The sequence below is a fragment of the Galleria mellonella genome, unplaced genomic scaffold, assembly GCF_026898425.1.
Source record: "Galleria mellonella isolate WM207_F2 unplaced genomic scaffold, CSIRO_AGI_GalMel_v1 utg571, whole genome shotgun sequence".
Taxonomy (NCBI): domain Eukaryota; kingdom Metazoa; phylum Arthropoda; class Insecta; order Lepidoptera; family Pyralidae; genus Galleria; species Galleria mellonella.
Window position 1 is genome coordinate 595705 of NW_026442121.1, and position 17584 is coordinate 613288.

General features: G+C 34.7%; 1 protein-coding gene across 1 annotated transcript in view; it reads right to left on the minus strand.

Annotated features, from left to right (window-relative positions):
• The window catches only part of LOC113511504 (dystrophin-like), a 375962-nt gene that overhangs the window by 147788 nt on the left and 210590 nt on the right, over window positions 1-17584 (minus strand). Inside the window, exons 6-8 of the mRNA XM_052899478.1 lie at window positions 3375-3586; window positions 1331-1485; window positions 594-735 (exon numbers count right to left, since the gene is read on the minus strand). Coding sequence (XP_052755438.1) covers window positions 594-735; window positions 1331-1485; window positions 3375-3586 — 509 coding nt within the window. The remainder of the gene's footprint in view (window positions 1-593; window positions 736-1330; window positions 1486-3374; window positions 3587-17584) is intronic.

Sequence of the window (17584 nt, forward strand, 5' to 3'; positions counted from 1 at the left end):
ATCATTTTCCATCTTTATTTTACTTACAGATGATACTGACTGGAACTACGTATTTAAAAGTAAATAATTTTTATAAAGACGGTTTCTAAGTATATTTCTATATATTAATGATAATACTTTATCCCTCTTTTGTCGAGTAATTAATTAAGAATGTGCTCACTGAAGTCAAAAAGATTTATTATTCATATTCATTATACCTATACGCATCTGATATAATGGATGCGAGATAATAATTGATGATGGCCTTTGCTCGACAGCAAAATATACCTAAGTATTTTGTTCAGAATTGAAATTAAGAAACATGGATTTTTTGAGTATGTACTCGTAGAAGCAACATATAAAAGCTAATCCATAAATCATATTGTCGATTGCCTGACAGATAATGTACATAACTACATACTACATAACTATCCAGAATCCATATCATTATCTCAAATATCGTATAATTTTGAACTAGGTTTCTTAAACTCGAGGCTTACCCCAAAACTTTTAAAAGGACAGTATTTAAAAATTTTACCTGGATCATGGATCTAAATTGTTAGCATATTATAATGCTGTAAAAAAAATGAAGATAATATTCTAAATAGACCTACCTTAAGTAGATGTGGATCCCTTTCAGCTGCATCCAGCATAGACTCCGCTTCACTCAGCCAAGCCACGAACTTCTCCAGAGAACGATCGAAATTCTGCAACGACGATACCGCAGAGTGCAAAGCCTTGCCTCGAGCTACGATACTGTAAAAAAAAGTAAGTTATGACTTTACTGGACTTCTTTACTCACAATTTGTCGTAATATGATTTTATTTTCACGATATAACGGGAAACCAACTATCGTAGTTTATTCTAGGAACAAGAGTTTCTTCAAGGGGGACGGCTTTTTTTGCAGATATCTATAGGCATATATACGACAAACATTTACTATCAATCGGGTCGTATGCTTAATTTCTTCTATTATAATTAAAAAATACATGGTTTAATCCTTAGGTTTGATCGCTCGTGTTGCGGATAGAACTCGAACTAAGTGACAATCGGCTAGCAATTTCACGCCGTGTGTGCTACAAATAATAGATGGCGCTGTTATACGTAATGTATGTCAAAGATATTTGCTTTAAGTTTCAATGATATTTTTCTGTGACACAAGTTTACACTCTTATTAGGTAACCTTGTGTGACAAAATTCATAGACTAAACAATAGTTATAGCGAAATATTACCTACGAATAATTTACAAAATGAACTTAAATGCCTATATTTTACAGTCCTAATTCTAATAGCAGTTAGGTAAGTGATTTGCAAATTACAGTGTTAAACGAATTTGAACTTTTTCTGTACCTGTTATTAAGCTCATTGTATCTATGATTGATGGCTTCCGTAGCACGCTTGATACGTGTCGTATCATCGTTCCTGTACACGGCTATGAGGCGCTGGGTCATCTGGCCGAACAGCTCTATTTGATGTTTGTATTGATGTACTTCTGCGTGGAATGACTGGAACAATAAAAAAAAATTAAAAATGCATTAAAAAAGTAATTTATTCATTTATTTTTATTGATCATTTAAAATGTATGATACAAAGGATGACCTTATAAATTAAATTATGTCACGTATTTTACATCACATCTGCCCTTCATACGCTTTCTGTTTTCACCTGATGGTTAGCTGGTAGAGAATGCCATATGGCATAAAGCTCGCCACTTGTACAATGTTTAGACTTTGTACGCCACCTCTGTCCCATTCGTGTTTACAATGTGTTTATGTTTGTTTGAATAAAGAACGGAGGAAAAATAAAATAAATAAATACTCTGTTATGTCCATGGTAATGCTATATACCACTTTCCATTCTCTCCATTCTAAATAAAAAAAAATGTTTTTTTGAATATAATAATAAAATAAATAAGTAACCTTAATTCTATATTGAGTCCTGTCATAATCAATTTTTAAGGTAATAGAAATAAATAAATTCTTGATTTCAATTACAAAATTATGATATTTTAACATCCCATGACATTCTTATTTATACATCAAAATTTTTAAGTAGGTTATTGGGATTAATTCCATTTATTAATCATTATTTTTTAAAACAAATGATTTTTAATCAAATAATTTACTCTTAAACGTCCAGTCGATATTATGTAGAACAAAATCTTAAATTATTGGATTCCTCCTAACGTAACTTATGAGGGAAGTTTCTCAAACTCCCGCAATGATAAAAGTTCCGAAGCTCTAATATCGTTATCACAAATACCAGCCCCCTCCCTATAAACATATTCATAATAGCGGCCCATACACGCGGGCGTGGAATCTTTGGCTCCCCAATCGGACAAGATTTATGTAACGCGAGGCGCCCTCTGCTCTCGGGGTTCGTAACTAGTAAATTGGTTTCGTTTTTAAAAGTTCCAAAGAGGGAGAGCTACTTATTTCGCCTGTATTTTTTATTTGTGTTATCACTAGAATTCTGTACCGATTTCAATAGTTCTTTTTGTAATAGATAGGATTTACTCTCGTGTTGGTTGAATATTTAGATGCTCAATACTCATAATGCTAAATGGATTTTAACGTTATTTGGTACAAATTGGTACAGACAATACCTAGATTATTACAGAGGGTATTTTTTTATCCCATTTTACATGGGAAAAGTTACAATAAAAGATTTACGGCCAGTAAACGGCCAATCTTTATTTATTTTCGGTTTTTTCCACTTTCAATCCTTTTTTTTGTCTGTTTTTGTACCTTTTTCAAAAATGACAAATTGCCCACATGATAACCGTTGTCCGTGGACACCATAGAATATACTGAGTATCTTATGCTTATCCCCGTGAAGAGTGTAATTTCACTGCTTTTACCTTAATCTTAATTTTTTTTTTATCAATTTTTAGTCTTAATGGTTCGTTTTTCATTTATACACCTAACCCTTAACAAGTGGAAGGAAAGAGATTGTTAGTAATATGGTCTAATAGTCTTTACTACTATTACTAGCAATATACTCTCTTCGACCTGATCGACCTCCACGCTGTTTCCCCTGGAAACCATCATAGTTAATCCTTGTCCAATTCATCATGATGAGCCAACTGACCTGCATCCATTCTCACCTATCATATTCCACTGCCCCGCCAGTGTATACCGACAGCGCGGGCGGGGTTACCATTCCATTTTCATCCATAAAAAAAGCCCTTAACAAGTCTACTATGACAATATTTGGCATTCCAAACAAGCCTATGCAGTTTTTGGTGTACCTGTTTATTATATAGCGAAAATAAATTAAATAAATTAGTTTGTTATCTTTTCTCCTTAAGAAGGGAGATGTGATTTTCTTAATAATAATAATAATATTCCAGTGTTCCAACAAACAATATCAACATTATTGTCACACCAATCACCTTCTGTTCCCTCAACTGCATTTCAAGTACATCGGCGGTGTGTCCGGGCGGCGCCATGCCCGCGAGGCGCGACTCCATGCGCGTCAGCCACGCGTCTGCGTCGCGCCGCCTCGCCTCGTACTTCTGCGAGTCGCCGAGCATCGCGTCCAGCTGCGCCTTGCGCTGTAGCACACGCGCGTTTGCCTCATCCCAGTGTTCGCGCAGTGCGGTAACTGTGAACAAAAAAATTATAAATGACTAATGTGATAGGGTTGTCACTAGAGAAGTATAACTATACTATAATGCACCCTAGTTTTTAAAATCTTATCTAAACTTATGTGGAAAAAAGAAATATTAAATATCTGCCAATTTCATTTGAATTCATAAATACTCCAAACCGTACATTAATACATTTAAAATATTTAACAAATATATATGAGAAACAAAAATTATCTACTAAAAAATTGGTATAGTAATATATATATATATATATATATATATATATATATATATATATATATATATATATATATATATATATATGAAGAACCAAATCGGTTTATAAATAACGGAGTTCTATGATAAGAATCCCGAAATGGGACCCTCCTCTTTTTCAACCGACTTCAAAAAAGAAGAAAGTTCTTAATTTGTTTTTTTTTTGTGTTTATTTCCTCATCACTCCGTTATTTATAAAACGGTTTAATTTTATATCTAAAAGGACTTACTATCGGATTGGTCCGATAGAAACATTATCAAATTAGTTTCAGTAATTTGATATTTGAATCAAAATAATGTTTTTATTTTTTGAAGGACACACTCTTAAATTATTTTGAAGTCCAATATTAATTGGACTTCGTTTCTCTTTAATTTCTCTAAATCTAGTTTGTCTACGAAACGTCTCACCGTTCATCAATGCTTACAACTGGCGTCTCTGGGGGGGAAAAGGATTGTTAGTAATGGAGACTGAGAATCCCATTGCTAGCAATATACCCAACCAGGTCGACCTCCTCGCGGTTCCCTCTGGAAACTATCATGATTAATTCCTGATGAATTCATCATGATGGGCTAACTGGCCTGTTTTCATTCTTATCATTGTCTTCACTGGTGCTCCGCCAGCGTATCCCGTTAGCGCACTAGGCTACCATACCATTAGGGGATACCATACCATTTTCACCCATCAAAAAAAAAACTGGCTTTTACTTTTCCGGGTATATGTACAAAATGTACCAAATGTTGTTTACATGATAAAATTTTCAAAAAGAATATCCAAGTGAACGTTTAATGTCAGGCTTATCTTACGTAAACCGCAACAATGAAACTTGAACGCTGTATTAGATGTTTTAGCCGCTCTCTTGGCAACTCATAATGAATTCAGGTTATAAAAACCAACATCCCAATATAATTTGGGATAAATTTCCAAGAGAAATGAGAGGATTTATGTTAAATCACAATCCCTTATAACTCCCGCGGGACTAGAGGTGGAGTAAAGCAAATATTTTCATAAAATCTTCCCGGAGGGGTGCCAAAGGGGGCCTTTATTATGTACATACATATATATGTATATAAATATTATTATATTCGATGGTATAAAATATATTTAGAGTACACCTGTTCGGAACATGTCCACTTGTTTCCTGCAGGGGATATGTTTTCTTTAAAACCAAGAATTAAATTCTATATGAAATATAAAATTTAATTCACTTTCTACAATGGGTTTACAATGTTTGGGCAACTCTTTGTTGAATCATCAAGTTATGAAATATCCTTCCAAGATCTGTGATACTCGTTTATAATTTGGATTGGGGTGTTACGTTCCATTTTTAAAGAATCCTATAATCTTATAGTGTTATTCCTCTATCGTGAACTTAAAATATAAAACTATTTACTGATAATCATTGCATAGTATAAAATAGAGTCGCTGTCGCTGTCTATCCGTCCCTATGTATGCTTAAATCTTTAAAACTACGCAACGAATTTTGATGCAGATTTATTTAATAGATAGAGTGATTTAAGAGGGAGGTTTATATGTATAAATACAGTAGATAGGGGGGAAAGGGATTGTTAGTAATGGAGACTGAGAATCCCATTGCTAGCAATATACCCAACCAGGTTGACTTCCTCGCAGTTCCCCTGGAAAATATCATGGTTAATTCCTGATGAATTCATCATGATGGGCTAACTGGCATGTTTTCATTCTCATCGATTACCCTTCACTGGTGCTCCGCCAGCGTATCCCGTTTGCGCAGGCGGGGTTTACCATACCATTTTCACCCATCAAAAAAAAAAATACAGTAGATAAACACTGATAATTTTAAAGGTTTCTAATGTGATATGATGTAATGTGCACCCGTGCGAAGCCGGGGCGGGTCGCTAGTTATTTATATTATACAGTGTGAGTAGATTCTTAGTTTTAGTACGGTTAACAACGATTACACCCTGTGTAGTGGTGGGAGTATATCTCGGGTAGTCGGATCTTACATAATGGGACTGGAAAATCTTTTCCCATCCATATGTCGGATCTGAGAGAAATCTCGCGCGAGTAGCAAATATGACGTGAATAATAAATACATTATCATTGGGCTCAGGGTTGTACACTTGCAGAAAGTTACGTTATACGAACGATATTATTACAAACTGTTTAAAATTTAATATTTTGTTAAAAAATAATCGGACTTCAATTGTGATAAAACCTTTTTTATTTAAAATTTAAACAACTGAACCGATCTTAATAAAATTTTTATGATACCAATCAATACGTATATTTTTTCAGATAAAACAAAAACAATTTTCCGAATCGGTTTACTGACGGAGTTATGTATTAACAAATATTAAAAAATACAACCGAATTGAAAACGTTATCTTTTTTTAAATCGGTTAGAAGGATTAGACTTATTTGATACTAGCAATCTACCCTGGCTTCGTGCAGGTCGATAAAAATATAAATTAGTATTTTATATTAGTTTTAAAAGGCAAATTTTCGATACTTCGGACTACATTATTGTAATTTTCGTAAGGATATGCATATTGCTAGCAATGGGGCTGTCAAACTCCATTACTAACAATCCTTTTCCCCTCAGTTATAATAGGTTTGTAGAATGTTTCAGTTTTTATGAACAAGGGAGTAAATAAATAAATAAAAAAAATATAAGTAATATCCGGTTGATAAGGGTTGAGAGGTTATTAGTAATATGGACTATAAACACAGATCGTTCTACACTGAGTTTGTCGATTCGCACTCTCTAAACCTTGATCAGTCCGATAAGGTTTTACGACATATGTGACGAGCTCACTGCCCCTTCAGCTTATAGTCACCAGAGGGAGACTTTGTACAAAACTAGATTGCTTGGGTACCTCTGTCTCACTCGTGTTTCAACCGTGAAGCAGTTGTGTTTGCATGGCTGTGTTTCGGTTTGAAGGGTGGGATATGGCGTGAATTTACTGGGTACAGAGGAATAACATCTGAGTCCTCAGGAATGGCAACGCATGGGAGGTATCATGGGCGAAACAGTATACTCTGTTATGTCCATGGTACTGCTCATGTCTATAGGCGACGATTACCACTTTCCATCAGGTGGGCCGTCAGCTTGTTTGCCATTCTAAGTTGTATAAAAAAAAAAAAGACTAGGATTCAGATATTGTTCTCTAGTATTTCGTAACAGAAGATATCCTAGCTGGATAATCAGACAATCAGTATGATTATTTGTCATTTATTTTTATTATTTTGGAATCTCGGACTGCAATCAAGCAGAGTTTAACCGAACGTTACTACTATATCGAAGAATTTAGGTTTCTAGCGAATCACTTCACTTCGGATTTTATTCAATTCCAAGCATATCTCTGTCCATAGCAGCTGTCAGTTGATGAATCAGACATGGGGGGTATCATGGGCGAAACAGTATATTTTGTTATGTCCATGGTACTATATGTACATATATTCTATAGTATTTTATATAATATATATTAACCACTTTCCATCAGGTATATTCAGCTTGTTTCTCATTCTAATTATTTAAAATATATATATATATATATATATATATATATATATATATATATATATATATATATATATATATATATATATATATATATATATATATATATATATATATATATATATATAAAAAAAAAATAGATATTAGAAAAGTTATGATATTAAAAGAGAAATATTGGCATGTTGTGTTTATTAGAAGTTGACAGCCCTAGATGGATGGAGGCGCAACGTCTTGACTGACAAAATTGGGTTGTTTACGTGAAAATTCTGGTATATTCTGTTGAGTGTGGAGTTGGTGTGAACAACTGTACTATATGTACATATATTTATGTATTTTATATAATATATATTAAATTGTATATTAAGTCTCTAGTAAATTAAATTACCAGAAGGAGACTTTGTACAAAAGTCAATTGCTTGAGTACCTCTGTCCCATTCGTGTTTCTACCGTGAAGCAGTTGTGTTTGCATGCCTGTGTTTCGGTTTGAAGGGTGGGATATGGCGTGAATTTACAGGGTACAGGAATAACACCTGAGTCCTCAGGAATGGCAACGCATGGGGGGTATCATGGGCAAATGTTATGTCCATGGTACTGCTCATGTCTATAGGCAACGGTTACCTCTTTCCATTAGGTGAGCCGACAGCTTGTTTGCCATTCTGAGTTGTATAAAAAAATATATACATCATAAAGAGGTATCGTGCGTATATATGTATGTATATGTATATATTTGGATGTATGTATTTATTTATGTATGTGTATGTGACTATGCTATCACAGATATTATTTTTTACAGATCTGTTTCTTCTAACGCGCCACCTACCTATTTATGCTTTAATTCCTTCCACCCAAAGGTTGTCTGGAAGAGATTGTTTAGCAATAATACCACCTTTTGTACTACACTATACTTATTGAAAATTGTTCAACAAATCCTGTTATTTTGGTGCAATCAAGTATTGTATAAATAAAGAAAAAAAAAATAAAAGAGGTATTTTCTTATATCCTAGAGAACATTACAAAAACTAAAAGAACGGCAAACGCTTGTAAAGGAGACATCTTTATTTTTCTATTTAATTAAAGATAGCTTTGATAAATGGCCATCGATTTATCTCAATTAAGCGAGTGACAACGACTTTGAGTAATTAAGTTTATGAAAGTTCCCAAAATTCCTAGTAAAGAACAAGGATTTTAATTTGAAGAGTTCTATATTTTGTTGTGACAGAAACACAATCAGTTTTTATTTTTATTTTACCATATATATATATATATATATATATATATATATATATATATATATATATATATATATATATATATATATATATATATATATATATATATATATATAGGTTATTATGGTTTTAATACTAGGTTATAATTCAAAAACATGTGTACACAACATGATTAACATTTAGACATAACATTTCAATTTCGACACGTGGAAAACATAATAATTAGTAAATTATATACATATAATTTACATTAAAAGAAATTTAAACCATAAAACTATCACCACACAAGAAAAACAGCCCAGCCTAGTAAACGTGCAAGTTCATTCCAAACGGCTCACGCACCCCCTGAATGATGACAGCTTCATGTCGAATATATCAGTTAAGTGAATATTAACAAAAATAAATAAATCGATATTGATACTGAATACACAAAATTAACCGTGTGGTCCCGGGATAGAATGGGCCACCCCTTCCTTTCACGTGGGTATTGTAATAACCAACTAAGGAAGAGCAAGGGATGGGTAGCAGTGTCTCTCTTAAAAACATCTTTAAAGCCTAACTGCGGTTGCCAATCCGCCTACCAAGCATGGCAACTACTAACAAAACCCTGCAACGAAACTTATGCTCAGTAGACAGTTAAATGCTGATATCTGATATGATAATATGACAGTGAATTTACAAGGTACATAGGCGTAACACATTAATCCTCAGGAATGGCAACGCATGGGGGGTGTCATGGGCGACACAGTACACTCTATTATGTCCATGGTACTGTTCATGTCTGTAGGCGACAGTTACCACTCTCCATCAGGTGGACCGTAAGCGTCTTTACCATTCCAAGTTCTACAAAAAAAGCTCAATTTCACCTAGTGGTAAGCATAACTAATCGCTAATTTAATAAGTGGTTAAAACTGAAAATAAATTATTAACTTATGTTGCCTAATAAGGTAAAGTTTAAAATCAATGAGCAATTCCTGGGTAAGCTAAAATAATTAACGGACCGCATGGTGTAACCCCGTGAAAACCGGTCCAAGCTAGTTAACTCGGAAACTTTATCCGGGCAAAATAGAAAAGCGACGCAATCTGCGCGTGCCGTATTAATTAGATCCTGTGAGCTCTTATATTAATTACTAGCAATCCGCCCCGGATACGCACGGATAGATAGATTGAATATTATTATTTTATATTAGCCTTAATTGGCAAATTTTTGATACTTTGGGTTTTTAATTATTGTAATTTCCGTACGGATCTCTAACATTTTTGTAAATTATATATAGCCTATGGTACTCGCTGTCAATGTAATTATCTATAAGTGAAAGAATTTTTAAAATCAATTAAATATTTTTTAAGTTTATCCACTACAAACGTAAAATCAAACTCTTTCCTTTTCCTCTTTATAATTATTATTTTTTTGTTATTTTTTCAATATTGTTTTAGCAAAATACTGGAAAATGTTATGTATGCTGCAAGAAATAAAAAGATTTTTTATATATTTTCATTTATTTATTTTTAATTATTAATTTAAGTACTTATAAATAAATATAAGTATAAACTGCATTTTCTAAAATATGAATAGCCACTTTTGACTTATTTGACTATTGACGATTTTATTTTATGTAAAAATACATTACACTCGTGGACGTGTGGTCTGGACATAGAATGGGCTACGCCTTTCTTTCCGGTGCGTGTCGTAATAATCAACTAAGGGAGGACGAGAGTACGGCAGCAGCGTCTCTCTTAAAACATCTCCAAAGCCTAACTGTGGTTGCCAATCCGCTTGTTAAGTATGGCAACTACTAACGCCCTAACGAGGTCTTATGCTCAGCAGTGGACAGTTCAAGGCTGATATAATGATGAAGATGATATTGCACCTAGATATAATAGTTGAAAAAATTATAATAATATTGATTCGTGCGTGTGTGCGTTTTTCAAGGCACTTTCTTCCACGCACAACCACTCTTTGGAATCAACTTCCAGCAGTAGTATTCTCGAACCGATACGACAACATGACCTTCAAGAAAAGAGCATATTCCTTTTTAAAAGGCCGTCAGCACACCTGCAATGCCGCTGGTATTGTGGGTGATCATGGGCGGCGGTAGTCACTTACCATCAGGTGAGCCGCATGCTCGTTTGCCCCATGTGTTGTAAAAAAAAATACTAATCATGATTTTAGTACTAAAGATACCGGGAATACATGAAATATGACCGAAATAGGAGTTAAGGGAAACTCGTTACTTATTCACCAGCTCGGCTTAACGCTAGCACGAGCGTACGCACAGGTAACTCGGCGTGTTTCCACGCTGGATTTAGCACTGTTATATATGTCTGTGCATATTTGATGAAACTTTTAAATACCCGAAACGGAGGGGCGGTCAAAAGTTGGACTTAATGGCGGGCGTGGTTGGCCGCAAAGTCAATACAGTTCGCTGTTTTAATGGAGTGTCGTATTTATGGGTCAATTATGGTGTTGTCTCAGTAATATAATAGAATTATAACTCGACAGTGTCTGTGCATGGAAGAAATTTAAGAAAATATCAATAAAAACAATACAAGCCAAAACAATTTGTGATACTAAGGCACACGAACGAAAGGGAAAAAAAATATGTTACTTCTTTTATGTATTTTGATTTTTTATATATACATATATTCTTTAATATCTTTTTTTGTGTATGATTATATAGACATATATAAAAAAGAAATCAAAGACATATATATGTCTGTTGTTGTTTGTGCGCTGAAACTAATGCAAATAAATTATATATCTATCTATCTCACAATAATTTTTAGAAACTTTGTCTGTCTATACGAATTTGGGTGCAATTTTCACAGTCGTATTCCTGATAATTTATCTTAAAATCTGGTATGTTTAACAGACCACGTAGAAGTGATCCGTTTCATTGGTTTCCTACTTCTAAACACGTGTACGAAGTTGCGGCTAAAAAACTAGTCGTTACAAAGCAAAATCACCTTTTACACACACAACTGAGTAATCCTGTGAACTTAGACTTGATAAAAGTGATAACTATTTTTTAAACTTACATATGTCTACTGTATTCATTCCAAAGAAGACTCGCAGATGAAGTCTAAATAAGTCAAATATGACAAGCAATAAATTCATTAAATTTACGTCATCGAGATATATACGTCATCATCGTCATCATCACCATCATATCAGCCTTTAACTGACCATTACTAAACATAAGCCTCCCTTAGGGAGGGTTCGTCAGTAGTTGCCACACTTGGCAGGCGAATTGGCAACGGCAGTTAGGCTTTGGGAATGTTTTAAAAGAGACATTGCTGCCCATCCCTCATTCTTCTTTAGTCACCTCTTACATCACCCTCGGGAAAGGAAGGGGTGGTCTATTCTATGCCGGGACCACGCGAACCGAACGGACCATCGAGTTATATACATCATATAAATCAATTGTAGTTAAGTAAAACCGAGCAGCTACTAAAATCTTTAGGGTCAAATTGACCCAGAAATATAATCATTAGCGACCATTAGAAGTTAACCAGGCTGACCGCTTAATGATCATTTGACGTGAAGCCAGGCATTTAAGCAACTTCTCAAAGCGAGAAAGTTCACAATTTGTCTACATTTTCAATCGACTACAAAAAGAATTATATACTCAAATTGGTCGTATTTTTGTATGTTTATCTCATAACTCTGTGAATCGTAAATCGAATTCGATCTTTTTTTTATGTGAAGGGAAAAATTTACAGGTTGGTCATGTGGAAATTTTATCAGAATTGGTTTAGTAATTTAGTTTATAAGATCAACATAAAACACACACACACACACACGCACGTACGCACGCACTCACGCACGCACGCACGCACGCGCACGCACGCACGCACGCACGCACGCACACGCACACACACACACACACACACACACACACGCACGCACGTACGCACGCACGCATGCACGCACGCACCCACACACACACACATTATATTGAAAAACATGACTGCTGTGACACAAAATGAAATATTAAAATAAATATTGTCAGTGTAATTTGGGATGATGTAAATATTTTAAAGGTACTTCATACATCCAAATCTGTTTATACATTTAGCAGTTTCTGTGGGATAAATAAAACTGTCATACATACATGAATCCCGGAAACATTATACTCTTTTTTCGAGCAGTCGTTTAAAAAGCCATTAATTGGAAACCAATATAACTGGTTATTTATTTTGAATTATTTTGTTTAATTCCGCTATCAGTAATATATAGCACCAAAGGGAGACTTTGTACAAAAGCACCTCTGCTCCATTCGTGTTTCTACCGTGAAGCAATCGTATTTGCATGGTTGTGTTTCGCTTTGAAGAACAATATCTGGCAGTGAATTTACAGGGTACGGAGAAAAGACACCTGAGTCCTCAGGAATGACAACGCATGGGGGTATCATGGGCGAAACAGTATACTCTGTTATGTCCATGGTACTGCTCATGTCTATAGGCGACGGTTACCACTTTCCATCAGGTGGGCCGTCAGCTTGTTTGCCATTCTAGGTTGCATAAAAAAATATGTATGGCTGTCAACACTCGGAGATTGACTCCACAACCTTTCATATAAGCCATCCATCTCCGACTACGATTTCGTTCAAGCATATTTTGCAACTCGTGTTTCTACTCTAAACGAGGCATCTTCTGGCAAATTATTACACTGCAAGATAACACGTAGTTTAGTAAAATATCCAATATGAGGTAATTTCCAACGAGAAATGTTTATCTAAGAGGGTCTAAGAATACATGAATGTAAGATTAACGAGACGATATGGTATTAGAAGAACTACGCACTTCCATACAACGTGATTGGGCTAAAGCCAATCGTGACAAGAAAAAATTGGTGTCTTTTGTACCGTTGAACAAGTTACATATTGCTTCGCTAAGCCAACGAAGGACATTTCTGGTGTATCCAAATCTTTACTAACATTACAAATGTGAAAATGAATTTGTTTGTTTGTTATCTCTTGAAGTCTTAACGGCTCAACCATTCAAAATGGTATTTAGAAGACATTATTGATAATAAGAGATTGATTTAAAGATAAAACCGCCTTTTGTACTTCATAAATGTCATTTTCCAACCATTATCTGTCTACTGCTGGGCATAGATCTTCCCCATAGATTGCCATAAGGAATAGTCTTGAGCCACCTGTATCCACTAACTCCCTGCAATGTACTTTAGGTCGTCACTCCATCTAGTGGGGGATTGTGTTACACTGCGTTTGCCCGTATGGAGACGCCATTCAAGAGCCTTGCTTTCCCATCGGTTTTCGGTTCTTCAAGCTATGTGATTGCCACTTCAGCTTGCTTATCCTTCGGTTATGTCGGTTAATTTGGTTATTCTGCGGATATCCTCGTTTCGGACTCTATCACGCAAAGATTCTTAATTATCTCCCATACATGTACATACATAGTCTATTTACAGTTTTATTACAATAGTATTAAAACTTATTTTATTTCTTGAAGTGTTTTGTCCTTTTCGTTAGCACTAATTTCTCAATACAATAAAAAGTGACAAAAAAAAAAACACTAATGGTTTAAATAGATTAAAATTCAATATTTTTGAATAAGGGTAGAGGTATTACTCGTATTTGGAATGAGTAAGGCCATTTTATTGTCAATCTCAAAATATACATGACTTAAAAAAATTATAATGTAATTCCAAAAGACTATAACTACAGTAAATACGTACAGTAAACACTAAGTACGATATTTTTTTTAATAAATTGAATTGATTTACGTTTATTACTATGGCATTCACTAATTTCTTAATGACAAACTTTAATTACATACATATATAGATCTGTACGTTTTTGAAATATTTTTTTTTATATATGAATAGAATAGAAACATTTATTGCCATACAATTACAATATAAAATATAAATAACATATACAAAAAGTGTCCCATACTGGGCAAAAGGAACCGGCTCAGCTGATGCCGTGAGTGTCCCAGCACAATGTGAACAGCTGCACAACACTGGTTTTATATAATCATCAATCAGCGCTGGTATATATGTCATAGAATTATAATCATAGAATTATACTGATTATTTCTTTGATATTTCACTAACTGCTATGAATATTAATTTGACGCTACACATATAATATTGAATATATAAAAAACATTTTGCATGTAACTGTTTACAAAATATGATGGATCTATATGTAATCAAAATGTAAATGTAATCCTGTCCATGTTTTAGTAAATAAATATATTTCTACCTTTAATGAACGTATTCTGGTGTCGCGGACGAAGTGGCGAATAAAAACTAGTTACAAACATAGAACAGTTATTGCTTCACGTAAGCAAAATCCTCAGGCAATTGCAGGTTGCCCGGTACATTTATTAATTAGCACGAGGCCCGCCCTTAGTTCGGAAATGGTCTGTTTTTGTAAGTCCCTTTTTAAGGGCGGCAATCCCTAAAGTTTCTTTACTGTACCCTCGCTAATGGCGTTGCGAAAACAGGAATTATAGCAATATTATTGTTATTATAATACACACATCAAATTAATAATAATAAGCTCTTGCCAACACTGAGTACTTGTACAAACACAACCAGGTAGCCAAAATACTCCATCAAGAGCTAGCTCTGAAGTACGGCCTCGCGAATGAGAGGTTGCCATACTATAAGTACGAGCCACAGCCGGTCCTCGAAAGCGACAGCTTCAGGCTCTACTGGGACCAATCCATCATCACGGACAGGACCGTTCTTGCGAACAAACCTGATATCGTGGTGATGGATAGGGCACTTTCGAGGGTGTTTTTGGTGGATGTCACCATACCGCATGACGAGAACCTCGTGAAAGTCGAAACTGAGAAAAAGAGAAAATATCTCGACCTGGCTCACGAGGTGACCGCAATGTGGGGGGTGGCGTCCACCGAAATCATTCCAATCGTTTTGTCGGTGAACGGTCTTATCCCAACCAGTCTGGAACAGCATCTCAGACAGTTGGGATTCCGAGGCGGCTCACTCCCGGGAAAGATGCAGAAAGCGGTGCTTTTAGATTCTGCCCGCATTGTACGCCGGTTTCTCTCCCTGGGGCCCTGAACCCCGGCCGACTGTGCTTCTGCCGGGGGTTAGTTACCATCTCCTCTCCTTAAGAGGGGAGATGAGAATTATAGTAAAATTTAAAAAATAATAATAATATATATTCTTTATATATTATGAACACATACAGAGTTAGATAAAGTGTTGGGAGGAACATTTGGTGTCTGGGAATCAGAACAGCTCCCCGATACACTGGCTTACTGTATAGAAATGGATCACCCTTCTTCATCTTTATTTTATAAATATTATATGTTGTAATTTTTTTGTGTACGTTTTTTGTGTAAGAATAAATAAATAAAAATAAATAAATAAATATTCTTTATTGAATAGTGGCAGTCTTGCAGGTCTTTTTTCACAAAATATGGTATTCTTACTGTACCCAGTTTGTATATATTGATTGTGGTTACAGACTATATTAGGAATCGTCTGCCAAATGAAACGAGAGAAGAGAGAAATATACGCATGGTTTCTAGAGGAAAAAATGTTGCATATGATGTCCAACCAAAACTAAATATAGTGAAACATGGCGCAAAGTTTCAAGCGGTTAAATTGTATAATAAATTACCCACTGCATTAAAAACTATTAAAGATTGGAGAATTTTGAAAATAAAACTTTATACTCTTTTGTTGGAAAGGTGCATCTACTCAATTGATGAATTTTAAAATACTCTTTTTATATTTTATGCCTTACTTACTGATGACATTTGTAAATTGATTGTAATGTTATTTTTTGACAATTATTATTGGTTATTTTGTTGCTTCATATTTTTTTTTTGTTTTGTTATATTTTACGATATCTTCTTGTCACTTGCAAAAATATTCAACACAATGCAATATTGTAACGAATAAAATACATTGAATTGAATTGAATTGAATAACAATTCACACCTAGTTACATCTACTAGCCACCGAACTAGGCTGTGCCTGTATCTCAGTGGTTAGTTAAAAATTAATACGATGTACCTATATTTAATATAGAAACTAAACCTTAACCAGTCTTCATCATGACCATCATTTCAGCCATTATCCGTCCACTGCTGGACATAAGCCTCCCCCATAGACTGCCATAAAGAACGGTGCTGAGCCACCTGCATCCACTGATGCCCTGCAATGTATTTCATTCGTCATTCCATCCAGTGGGAGGATCGTCTAACTCTGCGTTTGCCCGTACGCTGTCGCCACTCAAGAACCTTTCTTCCCCATCGGCCAGTCTTACAACAAAAATAATATAAAACACTGTTTATTTAAACAAAGTTAACAAAACAATATCGAAGTGGATAAATATTGTTTTATTTATTTGTAAATTTGTGCCTCAAATTTTTGAAATATCTTTTATTTTTATTAAAATAAACTTTGTTTTGTTTAAACATAAACGGATAATAGACGCAATTTGTATTTTTTTGTTTTTGATGGGTGAAAATGGAATGGTAACCCCGCCTGCGCTAACGGGCTACGCTGGCCGAGCACCAGTGAAGGGTGATCGATGAGAATGAAAACAGGCCAGTTAGCCCATCCTGACGAATTCAATTAGAATTAGCCACGATAGTTTCCAGGGGGGACCGCGTGGAGGTCGACCTGACAGGGTATATTGCTAGCAATGGAACTGATAGCTCGCATTACTAACAATCCCTTCCCCCCACGCAATTTGTATTAACGTAGACGTATAAATAAATATCGAACGCCTGTTTAGCAGAAGATACATTTATTTAAATGACTTACTTAATAATTGAGTTTGTTGTACAAAAAAAAGAACTTCGACATCAATCGTAGTAAAACCAGTTAATTTGATTTAAAAACTGGATTGCTTGAAGATACAAAAAATAAACAACCGAATTGAGAACTTTTGAAGTCAATTAAAAATATAAAGAAACTTCTTTAGGAAGCCGCATAAAAATTATAAAAAGTAAATAATATTGTATTAATAAATTTAAAATTTTCTTCATT